At 35.9% G+C, this 17999-nt stretch overlaps 1 protein-coding gene across 1 annotated transcript in view; it reads left to right on the forward strand.

Moving 5' to 3' along the window:
- COL11A1 (collagen type XI alpha 1 chain) overlaps positions 1-14521 on the forward strand; it is a gene marked incomplete at its 5' end in the record, with an annotated part of 131970 nt that extends 117449 nt beyond the window's left edge. Inside the window, 11 exons of the mRNA XM_029086685.1 lie at positions 49-104; positions 4671-4724; positions 5612-5719; positions 6314-6367; positions 6454-6489; positions 6596-6649; positions 7486-7735; positions 9982-10094; positions 10905-10973; positions 11631-11864; positions 13583-14521. Coding sequence (XP_028942518.1) covers positions 49-104; positions 4671-4724; positions 5612-5719; positions 6314-6367; positions 6454-6489; positions 6596-6649; positions 7486-7735; positions 9982-10094; positions 10905-10973; positions 11631-11864; positions 13583-13729 — 1175 coding nt within the window. The remainder of the gene's footprint in view (positions 1-48; positions 105-4670; positions 4725-5611; positions 5720-6313; positions 6368-6453; positions 6490-6595; positions 6650-7485; positions 7736-9981; positions 10095-10904; positions 10974-11630; positions 11865-13582) is intronic.
- Between the last annotated feature and the right edge of the window lie 3478 nt (positions 14522-17999).

Consider the following 17999-nt stretch of genomic DNA (forward strand, 5'->3'; position numbering starts at 1 on the left):
TGCATTTCTTGTATATCCTCTCATAAAGCAAGCTTTATGTTTTTTTCTAGGGAGAACAAGGTCTACCTGGAGCACCAGGTCAGGATGGCCCTCCTGGGCCTCTGGTGAGTACCCTACCTTTCAGTGCCCAAACAGAAAAAGCACCCTTTAAAATATACCAGTAACACGTCTGTGCATTTACAGAAAAATGAATGTAGAAGTGAGTTCTTAGCACAAAGTCACTATTTTTCTGTGCTTGTAAAATCTGATACATGACTGCCTTCATTTTACTGCTCTACTTCAGTAGGCAGCTGTGCTGAACACTGCTGAGCTATACCAGGTAAAAAGTGGAATAAGGCAATGTAAAACCAAATTCTTGAAATCTCTTGAATAGAATTAACAATAAAAATAAAGTTAATGAAGCTGACAGTCAAAAAATCTACTTCTGTCTCCACAGCAGCAAGCTTAATACCTTAAGCCATTTTGTTTCCTTAGCAGTGATAAATTTTGTACATCCACTAATTTTAATGACTGCTAGTTTAGGAAAACAGTATTCATAGGGTAAAAGCTTACATCATATCTATTCCTTAGAGAAAGAAAAAATTAAATCAGAAATAGGGCCAAAAGGGGACCTCTACCAAAGAAGAAAACATGCTAGTTTTATAAAAATTAACAGCATCATCATGGCTATTGTTCAGTGTGGCAGTACCAGGAAACATGATCCATGACCAAAGTGTTCAAAAGGGTCTGAATGAAACAAGCTCCTAGTTTCTAGAGCATCTAGGACATTCCACAGTTCTGCTCTGTCTTTATAGTATGATTAAAGCAAGAGAAGCTTATAGATGATATATTATCAAATTATATAATTGCTTCTATTTACATTTGCTATTTAGTGATTTTTTTCTAACAAGCTGAAAAAACAACACTGTGAGCACAAGTTGCAGTATATAGGTGTTCTTATTCAGCATTAAGTGCAGAAATTAAAATCTAAACTATATGGCCAGCAGGTTAATTCTTCACATGTCAGGCAAAGGTGATCCAATTTAGTGGAAAGCTTTCATATCCCTTGCTCTCCAAACTCACTGGAGTAGAGTTCATCTCTATTACCACAGTTGAGTGACACATTGGGAATAAAAAGCTCTGAAACAAAACATGGACTGTTATAGTTTGGTGGGAAAAAAAAAAAAAGTGTTACACTCTCAAGGCATTTTACAGTTTGCAAGCAGTTTTATCACATTGTAAGGAAAATCAGTTCTGTTATTTCGGCCAGAAAATTAACTACGCCAACATATACAGATTACTTTAGGAGACTAGGGCAATAAGGAGCTATCCTCTACTTCAGAAATGACGTAGTTCTGAAAGGGAAAAATTAAGGCTGTGAGTAGAAAGTGTAAAGGAAATCCTCTGTTCCATTTCCTATATGGAGTTAGACGATACAAAGGATACAGTTCCTTGGGTAGCCTTAATACTGAAAGTTTTTGCATTTAAGCTACATACGTGCACTCAAAAATCTTTCCAAAGAGCATCCCTGCCTCCCCAGTGAGAATATCAGCTACAACATTTCGATATCAGACTGTTCCAGTATATAAATTTAAAAGTGGAAAAAATGGGGAACGTAAACTGCTCATTGACTGAAACACTCTCATGGGTGAAAACAGTTGGGTAACTATTTACATTTCCAATGCAATTTGTTAACCAATAAGCAAAGAGTTTCAGGACATGTACTTTTAAGCCCCACACACTCGAAAGATTTTTTTATTATTATTTTATTTTATTTTCCCCAGTGAACAGTGATCTGGTGCATAGGTGTACCTATTGATTACTTCTATGTATATAATTATACATGGTATTACAATGGCACCTACATATAATTTCATTTTTCTCTGTCCATTAGAAAACAATAATGAGCAAGTAATATGCTGAGGAAACCTTACACTATAGCTCTTTGTTTCTCTTCATTTTAACATTTTAATTTTGTCTGAAATCTCATGGATAACGTATTGCTTGTAAGTCAGAGGTTGGGAACAATGAATGAGAAGCTGCAATAAAAAGCACTCTCCTGTGCTAAGCCCATAATAAAAAGCTCTTCTCTCCAAAGTGTTTATGATGGGACCACCACTATAGTTTTTAAATGAGGCACTCAATTTACAAATAAAATGCATGGGTGACAAATCAGGGAACAGAAAACCGATCTCCTCAGTTACAATTCTGTGCCAAAATCTAAAAGTCAATGAACAATTCTTCAGCAATAGTAAGTATCCCTTTCCCACATGTCAGTCACCAAAAGTCTCCAAATACATCATCCAAAGATCTCTCTTCCAACATTTGAGAGTTTAAATATTCAATTCAAATCTGAAGCTGAGTATATTAATGAACTATATACTTCCAAATATACAGGTTTCCTGTTAGCTCAACAAGAACTTTTTTAGATGCATTGCTGCAACTTAAACTTTACTTTGGATTTTAAGAAAGTAAAGTTTATATGTAAAAGTTGTTGAGGCTAGGCCTCCCTCTGCAGTAGATTGCTATCAGAAGAATATGAAAGCAGATTTGCAGTAGAGCACAACACACTGCAGGTGAAAATGTCTGATTCAGTATTCCAAAAGCTTAAAAATTTCACTTTTCATCCATGAATTATGTATTTGCCTAGGCTTTTGCATCTAATGATATCCTGAAATAGAGATAGAAAGGATACGCACAGAATAATATTTTGTACATGAAGTGTTATAGCACTTTTGAATCTGTGCCAGGTTGAAAAGGTCACTTATTACTGCTATCCTGCTATGCATATCATAACTTCACAGATGTCCAATGATAGCAGGAGACTAGTAGTGATGCGATACTGACTTAGTCTATTAGCTTGATGCTTAATGCATACATGTTCAGTGTGAGATTAATAGCTTCTGAGAAATGAATGTCTTTTCTGTGCTTGCATATGCACTGCATGGCCTGAATTTTTCACCTCATTCTGTACAAATTACATGAAGCCAATCACTGCCATTCTTATGAACCTCAGAAGATTTCTCCAATACCTCAAAATTCTTCTAAAATGATAAATAAGTAGTAAAATAATTTTTTTAAAAAAGCTGGAGAAAAAACAACCAAGGAGATTTTTAGCCAGCTTCATATATAAACTTTTTGTATGATATCTATCCAGTTATATTTTTGACTATTGGTAAAATAATAGCTTTAACAGATTGCTCTTATGACCCCAGTAAAGATTAAAAAAAGCACTGTCAGAGATAAGAAGCTCATGTTAAGTTATAACGAGATTATTCAGTGTTTTTTGCAAGGGATGTGCAGAAAGCAAGACCTATCCGTGTGAATGTGTTTATCCTTTGCAGTAGTTTCCCAGGTAGCAAGACTGCAGTGGAGTTTTCCAATAGATTCTCTAAGCATCAGCTTACATTGGAATCACCTGAAAAAAATAGTGTTTTGGTTTGTCCCCCTCCCCACACCCACCTGAAAAATATGGAAGGCCTGGTAGAATGATTCTGTTGACCCTGTGTTGGTTGTTCACAGCTCTGTCTCCTGCCCCAGCATACTTCTGTTTACACAAATCTAGCTGCACGGAGTAATGTTTAGGGACAGCCGCAAATAAAACTTAGAATAAAGAGCATTTCTTACTCTGTTCTGTAAAGTAATATATGTCTTTACTGTCCTGCAGAAAGGATGGCTTGTAAATACAAATTTAAAATTGTAAGCTGCTTATATGATGTGAACCACGTAAGCAACTAAAAAGGCATCAGTTTAACATCTCTGTAAGGTAGAGGTATTATCCCTAACCAACAAATGAGGAGTGGAGGTCCAAAGAGATTAAGGCAGTTCCTAAAAGCATTTAGGATTGCCCAGACTACTATTGCAAAACCTAAGTAATCTGTTTAATTAATGACATTTACAAAAGTGACAAAGAACCACAAGCTTCTACATGTCTGTGGAGCTAACACACCTAGATCACATTAAGTAAGCTTGCGAGGTTGAGTAAAAAGACTTGAATATTTAGAAAATATAGATTTAAATGCATTATTCATTATCATAGAGGAATTGCAGGTGGCAAATAAAGGAAACCATAATCTCAAGACAACACCCTGAGTGCTGAAACAAAATATGAAGTAGTACTCCAACAAAATAATATTGAGGAGCAGTTATAAGCAACTTGATTTATATTCTGCAAAAAGCTTACTGAGCTGTAGTAAACAGGGAGAAAACAAATTAAGAGTATACTTTTCACTGTCTTATGAAAGGAAGGGCTAAAATAAGCAACTAAAATAAGGTACAGCAATTAAGGTGGAAGTAATAATTGAAAGCATATAATGTAAACACAAGAAAAATTAGACTAATTGACAAAAAATTACTTTAATATCTTTTTAAATATCACTTGCTTCACTGGATGCTTTCAATGCTCTTTAAGAATTTAGCTGACCCTCTGCTTCATGGATTTCTAATCATAAAATTGTTTATAGATTTCTAATTATAAAGTAATTTAAATGCTACACTAACATCATTATTCCCTTTTAAACATACATTTCAACTTTCTCTTGGGCCCTAAATCACATGCCATCAATCACAACCATCAACCACTGAACGACACTGTCCTTTGACTTACATTACCTTTAATAATATTTCAAGAAAACATGATCCGTGCAGTATGTTAAAACTTATTTTAACATTACTTTCCTTGATTTATTTAGGGTCCACCTGGCTTGCCTGGCCTGAAAGGAGACCCAGGTTCCAAAGGAGAGAAGGTATACTTTATTTATTTATAATTTTGATCCAGTCTAAAAGTCTGTATAAAATTATCAGAAAGAAAAACTAGGGTTTTTGTATGAGAAAGCAAGACAAATTCCTGTATCTATCAATCAGCTTCCCATAGCCTTAATAGTAATCGTGGCATTTTAAACCACATCTGATATCCTGGAGATACATAGAAAGAAAAAGATTACTGCCTCCGTAATAATCTGTTGACAATGTGATTTTTCCTTGCAATGAAATTCCCAAATACACTGATGTAAAGAGAACTGTTGGTTTTACAAAAGCAAAGTAAGTAGAAATAAAAAGTATTCGAGATTTTTTTATTTTAAAACAACAAAATGAGAATTTTTAGCAGCTATAATAGTTTCTTTCGAAATAATGGATTGAGACATCTGGGATAGCATTTTCTAAGGGATTCCCAACAATTTATTGACTGATTGTGTATCACAGAAAAACTGTATAGAGAAAAGGATATGAATACGATTATATCTTATGAATTTCAGGTTTGGTTATGTGCTTGGATTAGCTGTTTATACAGCTATATTACATGTGGGAAAAAAGCTCTATAATACGCTTACAGCATCTAAATGTGAAAGTTGGTATGAAGTTTGCACCCACAGGTATTGTTATTTCTGTGTCAGTTTCAGTAAGGACAATGTTGTGCTTAGATTTCTTTCACTGAATAAACGGTCACAGCTTGCAAATAATCTCCAAGTCTAAAGGCCAACTAACAACAACGAATATGTTTTCAGAATAATTTTCAGTTTAATTGTTGTCTAGCAACAGTGATGGCATTTGAATGCTCCAATTTGTGTCCTTGCAAAGGACATTTACTTTATATAAACTGAGTTTCAACTATATTTTCTTCTGTCTTGTTTAGGGACATCCTGGTTTGATTGGCCTGATTGGACCTCCAGGAGAACAGGGTGAAAAGGGTGATAGGGGTCTTCCCGGCCCTCAGGGATCTCCTGGAGCCAAGGGTGATGCAGTGAGTAAAACATATTTGTGTTTTTGTTCAAGTTCTGTGCAAGCAAAGAGTATATATTCCAGTCTTTGTTTTGAGACACATAAAGTTGCTATAAACATTTAACACTCAGAGCCTCCTGCTAGAGGTTAAAACTTTGCTAGGCATTGTACAAACACAGTGAAGTTTAACAGCTTAAAACGAGAACATAAAATGTTTCAGAAGATGAAGGAAACTCATACACCTAAGTTAGGGACAAGATAAAACTAGCAGCACCAGTCTTGTCTTGTTTATTAACTGCACTACCCAAAGTAGCTTTCTTTCTCCTAGTTATTAAGCCATGTTTAAGGCACTATGTAAAAAGTGAGGTTTCCAAGCCAATCTGAAGGGAACACAATTGTGACTATAAGTACTGCATAAGAACAACCACAAGCAACTCAAACTGTCAGATGATATTTTAAACTTACAAACTGTTTTGTACCCTAGCAAATGGCCTAAGTCAAAACTCATCAGGGTTGGACACTTAGTAGGACTACCTTTTTCATAGATACGCATTTTTTATCCAGTCCAGTATGTAGAATACTTTAGGTCTGTACTTATTCTTTTCTTCTTTCTTAGGGAATTTCTGGTCCTGCTGGTCCACTCGGACCCCCTGGTCCTCCTGGTTTACCTGTAAGTAATTTCATCCAGTCCTGTTCAAAACTCTCCCATGTTGTGTGGAATATACTCCAACTATAGTTATATCTTCTTGTCCATAGGGTCCCCAAGGTCCAAAAGGTTCCAAAGGATCCAGTGTGAGTAATTCTCCATATTTTTTGATCTTTTACTTAACTTCAGCGTGTATTATTTTTTAACATTGTGTATCATGGTCAACACTGCATATCTTTCATTGCTTTATAGGGTCCTGCTGGTCAAAAGGGTGACAGTGGGTTACCTGGTCCACCTGGTCCTCCAGTACGTAAGAACTCTTATTTGACATTACACTGACATGATGACCCTGTTTTGACAAGGGTAGAAAACACCATTTGTGAACTTGCAGATACGGCAAATATTAATGATTGTTTGAAAATTCATTTTCAGGAAACAGAGATGCACCGGACACAGAAATACATTGTCTGCACTGAAAAAGCCATCAGAAACTTAAAAAAAAAACCCCAAACAACAACAACATTTTTTTTAAAAACCCCAAACCCCCCATAACACAAAAACTCCCACAAACAAACAAAAAAGCCCATCACAATAAGTATTTAATGTGTTATATTGAAGCACAGGAGATTGAGTGATTTTGGTTTCCTTCTGTTAATACTCTTCTGTTTCTACTATTTCTTTTTCATATCATAGCAATCTAAAATGAAAACAGTCCAAATCTGAACAAAGTGTTTCAATTTCTTGAAATGAAATATTGCTTTATAGACACCAAGCAGAATTTTAAAGTTTTATCATCCACAGTTTTCCTTTATCATAGACTATGCCTGTGCTTGAGGGAATTGCCAGGGATAAACAGACAATTGCAAGTCAGTTCTACACTTATGTGAGGGCAGCACACTCTTCTCCAAATAGCAATGTAGTGGGAAGAGTTTAGAGCACAGCAGTTTGGCCTTCTACAATAATTTTTTCTGCAAGTAAATCAAAGCACATGAGCATAAATCTGAAGGAACTAAGTGAAATAAAGAGTTTGAAGCAAGCCTATTCAAAGCATCTCCAAGCCACATTCTGTGGTCTTACTCTGTGTATTTCTGCAGCTGAAAAACAAACACAAAAGGTAACCAGATACATTGTTTTCCACTCAGGGTCCTCCAGGTGAGGTAATCCAGCCACTGCCAATCCAGTCACCCAAAAAGACAAGAAGATCTCCTGATTACATGTTGTCTGATGCTGGTGATAACATTCTGGATTATTCCGATGGCATGGAAGAGATCTTTGGTTCATTGAATTCACTGAAGCAAGACATCGAGCATATGAAATATCCAATGGGCACCCAGAATAACCCAGCCCGAACTTGCAAAGACTTGCAACTCTGCCACCCGGACTTCCCAGATGGTATGTGAATATTGCATGATAAAGGCAAACAAGGCTGAGGTTATGATCTGCTAAGATAGTTTGGCGGAATTTTAGATCGTTATTTTAGTAGCTCAATAAATACAGTCTCATTAAATCCACTTTTGCAGGTATAAAAGTTTATAAAAAGTATGTAAGAGAAGTTGTCTTGGTAAAAGCCAAAATTCTTTAAATATATAACCTGATCTGGTTTTACATTTAAAACTTTACAAAGTGCTAAATAAAAAACAGTTATTGTTTTGAAAGGTGGACCTTGCTTTTCCAGAACTATCCTAACAGGAGATGGATGAAAGATTGATGCTGTTTAGATCAATGGAAAGTAAATTCACTAATGTCAGCATGCTGGAATAGCTAATAGCTTCTTTTAAAAGAAAGGAGAATTGTTTTAGTAGCTGTACATTTTAGCTTAGAATAATAATAAAAAATAGCATTGGTATTATATAAAATTTATTCTTGATTATGACTTTCAAAAAATTACTATTTTTTTTACCCTTAGAAAAAACAATTTGTTCTACTGCATGACCACTGTTTGTTCTATATCATTCAGCAAATAGACATGCAAGGTTCTCTGATACTGTTTAATGCTACTAAGTACTAGCTTAATAAAATGCAGAGTAGTATGAACAAGATACTGTGTACTGAAGAAGTATCTTAATGTAATTATTCTTTGTGGTTTCTTCTTTTTTTTCTAACTGAGTTTACCCCTCTGGAAAGGTTTAAATGAAAGCCAGCCTTCACAGAGTTTTCATTTTTTCACATCTTTTTCTATTGCAATGGATATTTTGCCCAGTTCAAAGCATTATTTTTCTGATTTTAAATGGGAGGAAAAATAGATTTTGACAGCTAATAATATTTTATTGCTTTCACTCCAGATAGATAAAAACAGATGGTTGCCTTGAGGAACAGCTAAGCACTATATGTACTATATGAAAAGTACATATTTTACAATTCAGTACCTCCATAATAATATATTTTTTTTATAGAAACATTCACCTTCTTCATTTACCAGTATTTGAAGCTTTCTTTATATCAAAGTAGTCTTATTTTGGTTAAAATAAAAGTAAATGCATTCATTACAATACAGATTCTTCAGAGACAAGACTTACAGGTAGGAAAGACTGTTTTCAATAAATACAGCCTGAATCAATATCATTTTAAAATACCATAAATGCTTTGTCTGTGCCCTGTATTCAGAAAACAGAACTGGTGAAAGGATTTGTAATTCCTCTTTGAAACCTCCGCTATTTGCTTGAAGCTGGATTAGAATAGTAGTGTCAGAAAACCATTTGCTGTCCTGCTGTGAAATTAGCTGGAGATAAGGACCCACATCACAGAAATAAGCATTATAATTAGAATGGTAGATTTTAAAAAGCACTGATTTTTAATGGACCTTGGATTGACTGAGGCTCTCTTTCATCCCCAGCCTTTATTTACCCTAGCACTGTAGGGCTTGAATTCTCAATCATGCCAGTCTGGTAGGACTGCTGAAACCATGGGAAGCCTCATGCAATTTTTAACCATCTTTCCCACTACGTCACCTAACCAAGCATGACATAAACTGTTTTTATCAACTAAAGCAGGCGGAGGTTTCACTGGTGTTGCAGCTTCACAACCTGGTAGTAAAAATCATCTTTGCTTGAGGTTTATCTGTCACAATGGAAGCTTTAAGTGCTTGTGCCAGCTACAACCTCAACAAGCCCTATGCAACCTCCTTTTTATGTAGACCAAAATCTGGAGTTATTTGCAAACCTTTTTAGGTATGCAAATAACTCCAGATTTTGCTCTCTGACCTAAGCCATAGCTTATTTCTTCCTCAGGCTGCCTCTGCTCTGTTTTTGAGAGTGCTGTCACCACAGGCACAAATTATCCTTCTAGCTGAAATACTGAAATGCCCGAATTGTTGAGACCTGCAATGTATGTTTCACACATAATGTCCTTCTTCCTCTAGACTGAGGTCTCTGCAGTTCCTCCAAAACCTCAGCTGTATCCTGCAACAGGGTCATAGTTTGAAGTAAAATTAGACAAAACCGGAAGGATCCCAGTGTCATCTTTCATAAACAACAACAGCAGCAACAAATTGCAACACAGAAAATAAAGAGTTGCTTTCTCATCATTCAGATAAAATAACTTTGCTACAAACTTTGGAGGACCATTGGGTAGCAGTAAAACCTGGATTTTCCAAATACCATTTTTACTACATACAGCAAATATTTTCTCATTTGTTTTAGGGGAATATTGGATTGATCCTAACCAGGGCTGTTCTGGAGACTCCTTCAAAGTATACTGCAATTTCACAGCAGGTGGAGAAACTTGCATCTACCCAGATAAGAAATCTGAAGGCGTAAGTACCAATCTGTGTTTTCAGTTGGCTGTTGACAGATCCTACTATGCTGTTGCAATGTTGAACTAAACAGGATAATTACACTGTCATATTTTCATATATCTGTCTTTATGATTACATTGAAATTTGCATAAATCTGAATGAAGTGGTAAAATGGTACACAGAGTTAAACTGCATTTTCACACTTTTGCTTAGATAGGGAACCTATGCACCTGCTTGCTAACCTTTCACTGCATTATAGCAGCTGTGCAGCCAGTTAAAGTGCATGATCTAGTATTTGATACCCAAAAGCTAAACTTTTACTGTGGTTCTCTTGTGTGTTCATTTATATCTATTAAATTATACCTATGCAAAATAGATGTGAAACACTATGCATTAACATTATCCTCACTTGTTGTTATAAATTACCTCTGATGGGACATACGGTGTAGAAGAAGGCTTTCTAAAAGCTTGCCTAAATGAGAGAGATCTATCAGCATCAACACCAGTGAAATCTCTTAATTTAGACACTCTTCACAGGAACAATTTATACCAGCAGTTTACCTGTAATCTTAACAGATTACAACAGTCTCCCTTAAATAGAACTAGCTCTCTTTACAAGCTATCCCCTTCGATTCCATTTAAAGTCACTAATTTGAAGGCATTCTATACAAGAAAACCAGCCTATTTTAGAGCTTTAAAGAGGCTTGAGATCTCGGTAAGAAAAACCATTCTTTACTATCTGATGTGAAATTTGTCCCAGGTAAGGTAAAACCTTCATATCTGTTAACATATGTTTTTCATACTTCTCTCTGCTGTTTTATCACACAGGTTAGAATTTCATCATGGCCAAAGGAGAATCCAGGATCTTGGTTTAGTGAATTTAAGCGAGGCAAACTTGTAAGTTGTCACTGCAACGTAACAGTTATTCACAAATCAAGTACATGTTACCAGTGACCAACAGATCCCAAGGAATTTTATAAATATTTAGATAATGAAAAGACTTTTCAGCCCCAGCCTTTTTGCCCTTAATGTTAGAGCAGCTATATGGCCTTTTGTCACTGGACAGCAGGAGCCCTCTCTGTATTGTCCCACAATGATCCCAGTAGCCACCTGCACAACTGATGATGAGGATCTAGCTTCTGGCAGACCATGCATCACCACTGAACTTTAGTAAAGCACCTGGAGCACAGATTCCCTGCCCCATTCTAGGTAACACGAAATATACTGAGTATGCAAAGATGAGACTGCAGGCTGAAATTCAAAACAGATTCCCAAAGCTATTCTGCTGTGTTACACTATATGGTGGGAGTAATTCTCTGACTTTCCCATTAGAATGAAGCTACAATATGTATCTCTTCATCCTAAATATATTGCTACAACATTAAAATCTATTTACTGAGTCATAGCTTCATTGAACTTTAAAACTCCATAAAATGTTATATGTTGGTTGATTTTTTTATTAAAGTTATGTGATTCTTTTGTCAACAATAATTTTGTTTTGCATTTTAACAAGGGAAATAAATAAATATTTGTGTAACTTCTTATATTTTCTAGCTTTCCTATTTGGATGTTGAAGGCAATTCTATTAATATGGTCCAGATGACATTCCTTAAACTACTGAGTGCTTCTGCCAGACAAAATTTCACGTACAACTGTCATCAGTCCGTAGCTTGGCATGATGCATCATCTGACAGCTATGACAAAGCACTAAGGTTCTTAGGATCAAATGATGAAGAAATGTCTTATGACAACAATCCTTACATCAAAGCTCTTCACGACGGCTGTGCAGTAAGTAGTCTTAGACTCTTCAGAAGAGTCTTTATGAAACCAACCTGCCTATTAAAGTAGAAATCAAACAAATTCACTTTTTCACAGCTTTCTTCTGAGAAAAGCTTTCTAAACACTTATTTTTAACAGGCTGCATTTTAGTAGATTTTTTAACTACAGTACATTAGTCCCTTATTTAATTTTAATATACGTTAAAAAAACAACCAAAAAACCCCCAAAACCAACCACAAGCCAAACAACAGAAATGGAACAAGCCCAGCACAGATACAGCGTGTCAGCACCAATGTGCTGAAACTAGACTCTCTGCTAGTATGAGCACAGTGTAAGAGAACAGAAGCAAAAAAGTGGGGGCAGCCCATCAGCAGAATATATTTATACTCAAAATCAAGGCACTGAATATTAGTGAATACAATAAAAACATGTATGAACTAAGCCATAGGTATGTACCTAAACATAGTGAATTAATTGCATAGTTTGATATGTGACTTTGTGTTTCCTTTTCTCGTTTTTTGGTAGTCAAAGCCAGGTGAAGTTTGTGGATTGTACCTTTCAGAATCCTCTCTTAGCTCAGCTAAATCCCTGGAGCTGTCCAAACATGCATCAGCTCTTTGACTACCTCCTCAGCACCTTCTTTGTAGGCACAGCAACCGTTACCTCTTGTCAGAAACAGAATGGTTTGTCCTGAACACTTTGAAACAAAGACATCAAAGGAGCAAGTGACAGTTGAAGCCTCATTAATTATTTTGTGGCTTGATATGGTAGCATTTTGAAGGCAGCTGCTGAGAAGTCAGTGATAATCAGAGACCTGAAAGTGCCAGGATATGTACCTGGCTCTGAGATAGAGATGCAGCTCAGATAGATGCAAAGTCTCCTCCCCTTGGTAATAAGATTCTAATACATAACTGCTTCATGTCAGCCTTTCTGTATGTCCTGTATATTTATTTTGCTTTTGTTTTCCACAGTGAGTGTAGAGCTCCAGAGAGCTCTATACACAAATCACTTGTAAATACAAGTGATTTATGTATAGACATAGGACTATGTCTATAGGACATCTTTAGGACATGACTCTGTCACTAAACTGAGAATGCTCAGACCTACCAACTTGGATACTCATCTAAACTCCAAGACCCTGGCACAGCTGAAAGGGGTCTCAGCAAGATATGAGAGAGCATTTAAACAAAGTGCACTCCTGATAACTAACATGGATGACTTGGCTGGATGGTATTTAGAGGAGGTAGAGAACCTTTGTTAGGAAGTAAGGTCGTGCCCTCAAACCTGGTTTCTAAGTGCATCAATCAGCAGTCCTGTCAGACTGCTACTTTTTTCATGTCCAAACAGCTGCTGTAATATTTTCTGAGATGGTTGCAGACATGCACACTGCTATGAGACTATTGTTATTATTTATTAAATAGTACAGATGTGAACTCAGAATTCTCTAAGAAACATTAAATGTCTTAGATAATTTTTCATTTGTAGGCCTGTTTTAGTAAGTCAAAAAGCTATGAGCTGATCTCTTTCTAAAATCCAAAACATTCCATGTCACATTTTAAAAAGAAAATCCTAAGAAAACATAAACTTTAGAGTTTGTAATATCTGGTGCATGAGGCAGCAATAATTTATAAAGTCTACACTTCAAAGATAACCTGTGAAGATCTCCAGCACATGTTTACTGCTCTGATATATAATCATGTTTGCTTTTTTTGTTTCTTTTTTAACAGTCAAGAAAGGGCTACGGAAAGACGGTGATCGAAATCAACACACCCAAAATAGACCAGGTGCCTATAGTTGATGTGATGATCAATGACTTTGGTGATCAGAACCAGAAGTTTGGCTTTGAGGTCGGTCCTGTCTGCTTCCTTGGTTAAGCTTAAGACAAAATCAGATCAACAAAAATGTTGCACTTTGGTGCTACCAACCCACTTCATGCCACATGCAAGTTTTGAATAAGGATGGCATAGAAAATATGTCTTGCTGTGTATGTATGTCTTATCTAGAAAGTAATTGTTGCCCTTGTAGGGCCAGAATCACATGACTTAAACTTATTTTGCAAAGATGCTGCGGCACAGACAGACAACATAGGGCTCACTTTAGGATCACCCCCCTTTGGATTACTCTGGTGCTGTAAAAAAAACAAATATGGTGCTCCTTCCATTACAACAGAGAGGTGGTAAGAAAGTGTTTAATAAACTGTAATTATTCTATGTACAGTACTATACTGTTATTTCTCTGTCCATTTCCAAAACTTGCATGTGTCTCTGAATGATACCTGGCTCTTATTTTATAATTACAAAACTACATTGTCAATACTGTGTATGTATACAGAAAAAATAAAGCTGTAATTGCCAGTGAAGCCAATTCAATTTCTGATTAATAATAAAATCCCTTTGTATATATTGTTGTTGAAGAGCTTTTTTATTTGAAGTCGCCAACAAAACTTAAGGTGGCAAAACTGGAAGATCTTGAGCAGCACACTCAAACTCTTTTCTGCTGATATCAATCACTCTGTGATGACGAATTTCAATAACAAAAGCACCTTCAAAGGTGCTGTGTTCCATGGTGCTATACCTCAGACTTTTTATTTTCTTTTCTAATTCCAGAATTTCATAAGATACCTGTATATACCTAAAATAAACAAGTTTATATTTTTGGGTGGGGAAAATATGTAAGAAAAAAACTTCTGTGTAAAAGATTTGTTAAAAATCTGTGTGAAATAAATTAGTCAGATAGCTTTCCTTTTTTTTAATCTCATCTGAATTTGTTTCCATTGTGCTTATCTGGTCTGCATAGATATTAAAACTGGATTCTAAGCAGTTATTTATGGATTTTTGCAGTGTTTACTTAGTTTTTTATGTAAGCAATGATGGACGTTTGCTTCCTGAACTGGATACTAAAAGTTCCACAGAACGTTCCTATACAATATTTGCCCATCCCATTAATATGAATTACTTTTTCCTGTTATTTCACCTGAAGGCTAGGGATGCAATATGTCTAGGTCATGTGATTCTACATAGTTGCTAAGCAACATACGAGGGGACTGCCTCCTACAGAGCTGTCTTTGACCCAAACTGGTACAATTTGCTATTCAAATCTCACAAAAAAAAGTTGGTTTGGCCTTCCCTCTGAACATTTTATTCAGGTAGTTGGAAGTAGAAATTACATTTTAGCTTTACAAAACAAATCCTTTTGTAATTATTTTTCATAATATATGTAAGACTTGAAAAGAAATGTTTGTTTCTATTTCTTATAAATTGTTAAATTAAATAGTACTAGTTTCTGCTGGCTCATTTCCAACTGGTATTTTCTTATGCACGTTTATACATGTAAAAGTGAGATTTCAAAAGTCAACTTCTTGCTGTTCATATTTTCTTTTATTTTTGAACCAAAGTCTGTAACTGTCACCTCAAAGAGGAAAAATAAATACAAATTTTATTAATAAAATCAAGTCTTGTCTACCTAGATTGGTCATTCTCTTTTTTCAAAGTCCAAAACTCACCCACTGTTATTACTTTAACATCACTCTGCTTCCAGACCATCCAGACTCAAAAAAAAGGTAATCTTATTACATGTCCTGGCAAGCACTGGGCAACACCACTAGGAAAAGAAGTGTTAATAGAAAAGATGCTTATCTGGCCATTGGAAGTATGCAGCAAGGCTGATAATTTCACATTTAGTTTGTATGGATTTGTAGCTGCAGCAGTCCACATAATACTATCAAACACAAGATAGGAACCCGATATTCTTTCCCCAGCCACTCTCTTACAACCTACAGTGTCTGAGTGCTTATCAATCTCGTGCTTATCCTCGTATGATCCCATAAGGTAGGGAAATGACCCCATTTATTAATGGTAAATGGAAGATAAGTACTAGACCAAGACCTAGAAACTACTGGAACACAAAATTTCCAGTAGCTTGTTTTAGATAGTGGAACCAGAACTGGTGATGGCTCCAAGCAAGAGACATGACATATGTCACCTGGGGCCTCCTCCAGAACTGTTTATATTTTTTTTAATCTGCTAACTGAAATTTGATTATGTCCATGATAGCTGTGAAAGCATCTCCAGTAAGTTTGGCAGAGGAGCAGCTACTTTCTGCTGCTCAAGTGGGCTAGGTTAATTAGGTGCTGACCTGATCGACCCTATCGAAACAAACCAACACTTCTGGGTCAGGTGTTTTAGGATAATTCGGGTAAAAAAAAAAAAAATAAAGATGGTTGTGATTTGGTAGAGTCAGGATTAGGCTGCAGGAGAACAGTGTTTCTAAGAGTGCAGTGGTGTATGCAAGAAGCCAAATAAACCCAGATCTTTTCCAGAATTAGTCAAAGTATCTTGCCAAGTTCATTTTGACAACATCCCAAAGCAAGAAATGAACTTGCATCTTCTACACTTCTCAGGCAAGGACCCATTAGGTTTAATCTTTAGCCCTTCTTAAGGCCTCTTAGCCAGGTACCTTACTATTCATCCTTGTCACAAAAACAACTCGCCATCGCTAGTTATTCTAACTCTTCTCTGTCCATTCTCTGTTTCAATGTGCTGTTCTTGTTCTCTCAAAGTTTCTGATTAAAATGGAAAAATTGCCATTATATATTCTTGCTTTCAAGCAAGAAATATGCTATTTATTTTTCCCTTGACAGAAGTCTCATATTAGCAGTATCTTTAAAAAGCACACCAAACAAAAAAGAGCATTCATCAAAACAGAAAGAAATTTATCAAAACTCATACATTAGTCTTTCTATAAAATAAACTTCAGATTCTGTAGTCAAATCCCACTAGCCATAAAAACATAAAACCTCAGATACCTTATATGCTGCTACAAAAAAAAAAATAAAAATAAAAAAATAAAATTCACACCATACATTAAAAACCTGTGCAACCACAAAAAAGATTGAAATTGATACATGATATCTGGATTTTACCTCTAGAAACTGACAAAACAGAACTTGGATATTCTGTGATCTTGAGGTTTCACCCTACCTCAGAGCAGCCTGGGCAGTTTTTCTTGCAAGTTTGCTTTGAGCATCTCTCTAAACAAGGAAAAGCCATACTGGAGGTGGTATACAGTATCTTCACTGCAAATACAGATGTTGCTGTTATGTTGCATGGAAATGAAGTAGGCCCACAGCAAAAACCAGCCAACAAATATTACAGATTGAGGCAATGTTCTGTCCAGAATAACATGGACATACAATGGAGATTTAAATGACAAGCTACAACTAGAGAGGTATGAACTGTCCTGTGTGTAGGTGTAGAGTTTCTTCTCCTCTCTCTCTCTCTCCTTTCCTCTTTCTCATCCAGGATAGGACAATATCAACTCATCATAATTGGAACATCTCTTGCAAAACTTAATAAAATCTAAAGAAGATACTCTTTTCAGTTTAAGTAGGCAGTCATGTTATGACTCACATGAACAGCTACCTTGTGACATAAAATGCTACCATCTGTTTCAAAAAAAGCCCAACAGTTATTTGCTTAAGATTCTCCCTCTTGGGAACAGCTTTGTTAATTTTAAAATGAAGGCTCACGTGCTAATGACTAATCCGAGTTGCCTTAATAGCAATTGATTTTCTATTACAAGAAGAGTCATTTTTCTGTGAATGTTCTATTGTACACACACCAAAAATAACTTGAAAATTATAAAGATAGGATATTAAATGTCATGTCTATTATATTTACATAGAAAGGTGTCTTATTTGTGTTCCTTTTCTACGCACATAAATTATCAGAGGCTCATTGCTAATTCAGTAAAAAACAATGCCAAGATTATTGCAAAAGGAGTAGACTGCTCTAAAGCTATTTATTCATTTTATTTTCAATAAGGACATCGAAGATTATTACAGCAGAGAAGGCTGCAAGCATACAGATATTCAGACATGCTGCTCTAGACAAAATTGCACTTGTTTTTTTCTCAGCTGTGTGAACAAAGGCTCTGTTCTAATGAAAGAGGATGGAGCCAAAGCCTACAATGCTACCATGGAGATGTTTTGTCTAGGTTCTCTCAGAAGCTTTGCCAGACCTTGACTTTGTTTCCAGTTTCTCAAGGGTGGAGATGTGATCTCCAGCAAAACACATCTAACTTCAATAACACAGATAAGAGTTGTTAAGAATTCAGCAGTAGGACTGGGATATAAGTGCCTTCTTT

This window comes from Antrostomus carolinensis, unplaced genomic scaffold (genome assembly GCF_000700745.2).
Source record: "Antrostomus carolinensis isolate BGI_N321 unplaced genomic scaffold, ASM70074v2 scaffold4589, whole genome shotgun sequence".
NCBI classification, from domain to species: Eukaryota; Metazoa; Chordata; class Aves; order Caprimulgiformes; family Caprimulgidae; genus Antrostomus; species Antrostomus carolinensis.